Source organism: Myotis davidii, unplaced genomic scaffold (genome assembly GCF_000327345.1).
Source record: "Myotis davidii unplaced genomic scaffold, ASM32734v1 scaffold88, whole genome shotgun sequence".
In the NCBI taxonomy this organism is placed as follows: Eukaryota; Metazoa; Chordata; class Mammalia; order Chiroptera; family Vespertilionidae; genus Myotis; species Myotis davidii.
Genome location: NW_006300377.1, coordinates 4926804 through 4934177, shown reverse-complemented (window position 1 = coordinate 4934177; position 7374 = coordinate 4926804). Strand labels below are relative to the sequence as shown.

General features: G+C 53.9%; 1 protein-coding gene across 1 annotated transcript; it reads left to right on the top strand.

Moving 5' to 3' along the window:
* Window positions 1–4586: 4586 nt before the first annotated feature.
* Window positions 4587–7374, top strand: LOC102753018 (toll-like receptor 12). Its single transcript, XM_006777415.2, has one exon. It carries the CDS (start codon window positions 4587–4589, stop codon window positions 7299–7301), a length of 2715 nt encoding a protein of 904 aa, XP_006777478.1. The 3' UTR covers window positions 7302–7374.

Genomic DNA, 7374 nt, shown 5'->3' with positions numbered 1-7374 from the left:
GGGGGTTGGCGTGTGGCCCGTCGGCCACGAGTTTGACATGCTTGAACAATGCCTGACCATAGTAGGCTATCGTTTGTTGGGTGAATAAATGAAAACTTCCATTGCTTTTGTGCTTTGTAGCTCTGGTAATATAGCTTGTATTATTTCACCTCGGTGCTTACTTTAGCTTAATGATTTAGTCTTAAATTCTATTTTGTTTTCTTTTTTTCTTCCTCTCCCTTCTTTTTCCTCTTCTTCTTAACAATGCTATGGTCTTTTTTTTTTTTGCATTGTTGGAAAAACTGCAAAGTGTTTTGTTTTGTTTTAGGTTCAAAATCATATTATCTTCTAAGAAAAGAGGATGGGAGAGCAGACCCTCTAAATGGCCTAGGACAATTATTTGTGTCAGGCAGAAAGTTCCTAAAGTGGTGACCCATCTACAAAGCCATTAGTTTTGTAGCACATTAACTCATGATTAATAAAAAGACAAACACACACATATCTACAAAACAAACAACCTCCCAACACACACACACACACACACACACACACACACACACAAGAGAAGAATCAGGAGTGCCTTTCAGGTTTGTAGAGTGAGCGACTAAGTGGATAAGTGTCATGCTATGTACTGCAATGTCCCCTGATATTGAGAAGCTGGAGGGGAGTGGGTTGGGGTGGGATAGCAGGACACAAAATTAGGAGTTTGTTTGGTCTCATGTAGGGAGTGGCTATGGGGTCAAGCCTCAGATTGACCAGTGGCAGAGCCACATACAAGTCCCAGCTTGGAGGGCAGAGCCCTCCTAGCACAATTAAGCTTGACCTTATAGCCCTCCCTTGTACCTAGGTAGCTAAGAGATGTGGGCTGCGGGAGGTGCAGCAAGTGCTGCCAAAACAAAGCAGAGAATGGCAACAACAGGAAAGAAGCAGATTTGAAATTTGCAAGAACACTGTAAACACCTTGCCCTTGTTTTGCTTTGTGTGATCTGACTATAAATAAAGTTTCGGCTTACAGCTGTGTCACTGTTTCCTCATCCAGGCACAGTGATCCTACCTGGCCCCAACTGTATTCTCTTGTCTGTCTTCTTTAATCCTTCACCGCCCCTCCTCAGGTTCACCCCTGGCTGTGCTGGACATGGTTCGGTCTCAGTTAAGTTTCAGTTGCCGGTTTGGCCTCCACATGAAGACAACAAATAGGTAGTTGGATATAAGTCTGGAGCTTAGGGGAGAAGTCAGTGGTGGAGATATTGATTTGTAAAGCCATTGGCAGACGGATGGTAAAAGCCATGCGACCAATGAGATAACTAGGAAGGGAACGCAGTCCTGAGACGGGAGCCCGGGGTTCCCTGGGAACATGGCTTTGCTACACAGAGTTGAATGAGAGGGAGTCTGGGGAGGGGAGGCCCTGTCGAGGTCCACACAGGGATCCAGTAGGGCAGACACAGGTGACAAGTGACAACCACAGATAGGAAGAACGTGTAAGAATTCTCAGAGATCCTTGGGTAAAGGAAACCTGGTAAGAGGATTTCCTGAAGTCTTGGAGATTGAGGGTTCAGATTATGGCTGCATATGCATTAAAGGGAAGTGTGGTCTGCTAGCAGGAGAAACAAGGCACATCCTGGTCACTCCTCTTTTCAGGGGTTTGTTTCCCCCACCTCCCATGAGCCTCCCAAGGGCAGCGACTCTGCCTCCTTGGCCTTGGTACCCTGTGCAGCTCAGAATAACTGTGCATGAGCGAGGGAATAGAGCGAATATCTAATAGGCCTTGTACACATTGTTAAAAAAAGAAAAAGAGTCTAGATAATACAATCTGCAGGCCAAAAGGAAAGGGAACACTGAGAAACCAGGACCAAATGGCTCCTAACAGCCCAACCTGCAAGCCCTTTTTGGGGATATAACAGCTGCTACTCTGAGCAAGAGAACAGTTTGCTTCTCTCCCTGATCTGTGGAGAAAGCCATTCGTCCCCAAGCAGAGCATCCCGGCAAGGTCACGGCATAGACGGGAACCATATGGGAAGGGATTTCTCAGAAGTCCCCAAGGAGGGAAGATGCTGGCTTCTCCTTCCCTCTGAGCTCCCTGGTGGGGGTGGAGAAAGAGCATCAAAGCCAGCAGGGAAGGAGGGACCTCCAGCAGATGCGGTGGGTGGTGGGAGTGGGTGGAAGAGGGTACACGTGACTAGAGCAGGGAGGGATGGATCTTCTGCACCCCTCCTCCCCCCAAAGCTGGCCTGGTGTTCCCTTGGGATGGGGTGGCCATCGTCAGCCATGAGAACATAGAAGCAGAGATGGCGGTTCGGGGGGAAAGCTGAAGCACAGGTGGGAGACAGGAGCGACTGGCAGGTCTCTGATGCTCCGCTCCTCAGTCCTTCCCCAGGCCCAGCTGACGGAGGGTTCCAGGAGATTCCTCCCAACAGATAGTACTGGGGGAGTCTGAGTTGATTTCTGTTCCTCATCACAGACACAGCCTCAACGAAGACAACGGAGAAGCCGGGGCCACTGTTGGGGCCACCTCTTTCACTTCCCCAGAACAGCTGCTGCTGCTGCTGCTTCAGGACGACAGGAAGCTCCTCCTAGAGAGCTCTGCCCGGCCACCTGGGCTGGATTCCCATCTGTTCTGTGCATCAGGGAAAACATGTCCACACCCTGTGGCCCTTGTTCAGACTCCTCTCTGTCCTTGTGATGTTTGCCCTAACACATCACACGGGCATCCGTTATTCAGGCTGCCTGCGAATTACACCTGAAACACAGAGGCAACCACAAGGAAGAAACCGTCAAACCCCAACTGTCTCCTGGAAAGCCAAATGGGGAAGTAACAGCTGGGGCATTTCACCTTCCACAGAGGAAAAAACGAACGACCTCGGGGACACGCTCGCTGAACCTCCTGGGCCACAGTTCTCCATCTGGGGAATGTGTGTGTGGTGAGGGGGACACACAAACTGGGTTGTTAGAGTGAAAAGAGCACATGACTGGCACATAGTAGGTTCTCAATTGTTAGTTATTTCATTACTAGAGGCCCAGTGCACGAATTCGTGCATGGGTAAGGTCCTGCCTCCTGGTCCCCATCAAACTCCCAGTGGAGGGGACAATTTGCATATTAGCCTTTTATTATATAAGATTAAAAAGGATTCTGGGAAATAAAACATTTCTGGGCTTACATTGTTTAAAGTGCTTCTCAGGATGCCTAGTATATATGAAGGTATAAGAAATGAGAGTTAGCACTAACTGGTTTGGCTCAGTGGATAGAGCGTTGTCCTGCGGACTGAAGGGTTCCGGGTTCGATTCTGGTCAAGGGCATGTACCTTGGTTGCGGGTGCATCCCCAGTAGGGGGTGTGCAGGAGGCAGCTGATCGATGTTTCTCTCTCATTGATGTTTCTAACTCTCTATCCCTCTCCCTTCCTCTCTGTGAAAAATCAATAAAAAATATATATTAAAAAAAGATATGGGGGTTACATGAAAATTGTTTAAAGCTCGGATAACAACGGAAGTTAACTTAGGCAACCAAAGCCATTGCTTTTGTTGTTGGTAGAGCTGTGGGTCAAATGTTTCTGCTTTTTATTGAGAATTTCTAGTGTCGTTACCTGAATACCATTACGCGATGAAATCACCGATACCTTGTTTGATTAAAGATTATTATTTGATGACCAGTTAAGAACTCACAGACAAGGTGATTACGGGGTTTGGGGAGGGAAGAAGGTGGTGGAGACAGAAAGAACCTCAACGAAGGTGCTTTTCTTCGGCGTTTATTATTGTTTAAAATCATGATCAGATATTGAATAGTTTATGCATTGAGATCATCAAAAAGCACCTTGCTTTTTCTCTTTCTGCTCTCCCCTGGGGTCCTGGCTCCATCCGGTAGTGCATGTCAAGGTCGAGGCCACGGACAGCATTCTTCCTAGCCCCAGCCTGGAAGGGCAGGAATGGGGCCCTAGACTCCTCTTGGGTAAATCTTGGGCTTTTTGGAACAGTCCATGTGGAGCATTACAAGATGTCCATGAAGCTATCACATTGATGTACTATTTTGCTTGTAAAACATCTGCTTTTTAAAAATCCTGATTTGCTCAAGACCTCCTTTCCAAAGTAAGCAGAGGAAGTACTAAAGGGGCTGCTGAGAGAACCCTCATTCTGACACTGACATGTAATTCGCAGCAATACTATGAAGCAGGAATCGGAAGCTTAGCTTACAGATGAGAAAGCTGAAGCCGAGAGAGGTGCAGCGCCTGGCTCAGGCCCATGGCAGAGTGGGATCCTGGGCTTTCAGCCCCAAATCTTGTGCTCAGAAATGCTCGCTTCCTCACAACAGAGAAGTGAGACCCGGGCCCTTCCTCTCACAAGAGCACTTCTGCCTTCCCTGACCCTTGGATCCTCTGAGCTAAGTGTCTCTTGGTCTGGCCCAGCCCTCCCAGCAGTTGTACATTTGGAAGCACTGCGGCCCTCAGTCCCTGCTTCCAGACCCTCCTGGTACAGGGCGCAGTGTACCCTGCCGGCGCTGTGAGTATGGGGTATGTGTGTGTGAAGGGGAGGAAGGGGTCTGGGTTCCTCTCTGGGAAAGAGAGGGGAGCAGACAGGTTCTGATTCCGCTTGTCTGTAGAGCAGACGTGGCGCTGAGATGGGCGGACGTTTGCTGCTGCCCGGTCTGCTCCTGTTCCCTCCTCTGATCTCGGGCTGGACCATTCCCAACTGCTTAGTGACCGAAGGCTCCAGGCTGCACCTGGTCTCCCGTTTCTTCCTCTGCGGCTTGGACTCCGGGCTGCCCCTCCTTGCGGTGTGCTCCGCGGTGAAAAACGTGACGAAGGCCTTGGAGGCTGTGCCACAGGGTGTGGAGGGGCTCTGTCTCCGTGGTTCCCCTCCAGTTCTGCCCGCGGACACCTTCTCCCGCTTCCCTGGCCTCAAGGCCCTGGGGCTGACCCTGTCTCTCACACAGATCCTGCCCGGAGCCTTCCGGGGCCTGGGCCAGCTGCAGCGGCTGTCTTTCATATACCTCCCCGTGAAGGACCTCTTCCTACCCCCTGATGCCTTTGGCAACCTGAGCTCCCTCCAAGACTTAGCTTTCTCGGGCGTTTGCCTGGATGGGAACTCGGGTGTCCGGTTGCCTCCCAACCTACGGCGGCTGTCCGTCACTTTCAGTTGCCTTGAGGATGTGGGGCAGCTGGCCGACATCTTCCCAGACCTGGTGCTTGGCTCCTCCTCCGGCGATGCCTGGACTCTGGAGACGCTGGACTTGACGTCAAACAGTCGGCTGAAGATGGCCAGTCCTGGGGGCCTCCAGGGCCTCAAGCTGGGGTCTCTGAATCTGGACCACACGAAGATGAAGGCAGCTGCAGTGATGGGACTGGGGCTGCGGAGGCTGGATGCCCTGTCTGTGACATACACCAACACGGCCGAGCTGCCCGCCGGGACAGTTGCCCACTTCGAGCTGCAAGAGCTGAATCTGGGAGGGAGGCGGATAGAGCACGTAGCTCTGGAGGCCCTGGCTTCCTGCGAGAGCCTGAAGAGCTTGAGTCTTAAGGGAAGTGGCCTAATGGACCTGCCACCAGGTTTCCTGGCTGCCCTGCCCAGGCTTCAGAGACTGAACCTGTCAGGCAACAAGCTACACAGTGCCATGCTATGCCCGAATGAGACAGGAGCTGTGTCAGGACTGCGGGCCCTGGACCTGTCCAGCAATGAGCTGCGTAGCCTGGCCCCTGACACCTTCTCCTGTCTGTCCCACCTGCGGGAGCTGCTACTTCAGATGAACCAGCTGGTTTGGCTGGAGGGCCAGGTATTCCAGGGCTTAAGGAGGCTGGAGATGTTGGACTTGAGTAACAATCCACTGGAGGCCCTGGGCAAGGGCTGGTTGGCTCCTCTGCCTGCACTCACCACCCTCAACCTGCTGAAGACCCGCATTGTGCTGAGCCCAGCCTGGGACTTCAGGGGCCTGGAGAGTTTGCACGACCTGAGACTGCCGCTCGGCTCTGGCCCTTCTGGGGCAGCGCTGTCCCTGCCCACGAGGCTGACCAGCTTGGAGCTTCACGCAGTGCCAGGCGGGGAGCTTTGGGAGCTGGCTTCTCCTGTCTTTCCAGCCTTACAGAACTTGACTCTAAATGGTTGGGGGCTACAGCTGGGGACCCAGAAGGTCCCCAAGATCTTCCCTGCCCTTCGCCAACTCTCCCTGTTTGGCAGTAGCTTGGAGGGCCTCTGTTCCCCTGACACCCCCAGCGTCTTCCTCTGGCAGCTCCCCAGGCTCCAGTATCTGAGGGTAGAGGGAGATGGGCGCGGCCCCAGGCCCTGCTGCATCACCGGGCTGCCCAGTCTACAGGAGCTGACGCTGCAAAGACTGCTATCCCGAGCGCAGCCCCGCCGCGTGCAGCTGGAGGAGCTGGTGGGGGACCTGCCCAGGCTCCAGGTACTGCATGTGGCCCAAACGGGGCTGGAGACACTGTCTGCGGTTGCTTTCCAGGGCCTGGGAAGTCTCCAGGTCTTGGTGCTAGACTGGGAGGCAGGCCTCGTGCTGGATGGCAGTCTCCAGGAGCACAGTCCCCAGATGCCACAGTATGTGTATGTTCTGGGTTCGTCCTTGGCCTGCCAGTGTGCCAATGCCTGGGTGGAGCCCTGGCTTGAGCGGTCCCCCAGAACATATGTGCACATAGCGTCAGCCCAGCTGTGCCAGCCAGAAGCCAGGGTCCACCCCAAGCAACGCCTCTTCCCCTTTCTCTGGAGTCACTGCCCCCGGACTCTAGAGTTGGGACTCTTTTTGGGCAGCTCTGCCCTGCTGCTTCTGCTGATCTCCTTGCCCCTCCTGCAAGAAGCCAGGAACTCCTGGCTCCTCTATCTGCAAGCCTTATTCAGGGCTTGGCTTCAGGATCTGAGGGGTCCGAAGGGCGAGGGCAAGAGGTTCCTCTATGACGTCTTCGTGTCCCACTGTAGGCAAGACCAGGCCTGGGTGGTGCAGGAGCTGCTGCCTGCCTTGGAGGGCCGCCGGGGGCTCCGCCTCTGCCTCCCTGAGCGGGATTTCGAGCCAGGCAAGGACGTGGCTGATAACGTGGTGGAGAGCATGGCCAGCAGCCAGGTGACGCTCTGCGTGCTGAGTGGCCAGGCTCTGCATACCCCACGCTGCCGCCTGGAGCTCCGCCTGGCCACCTCCCTCCTGCTGGCCGCCCCCCGACCCCCGCTGCTGCTGCTGGTCTTCCTGGAGCGTGTCTCCCGCCACCAGCTCCCCCGCTACCACAGACTGGCCCGGCTGCTCCGCAGAGGCGACTACTGCATGTGGCCCAAGGAAGAGGAGAGCAAGGACGACTTCTGGGCGTGGTTGGGGAGCAGGCTGGAGCAAGCCAGGCTGGGCTAGAGTGAGTGCATGTGGGTTGGAGGGTGGGATAGGAAGGAAAGCCATCCTGGCAGGGAGAGCGTGGGTATGTGTT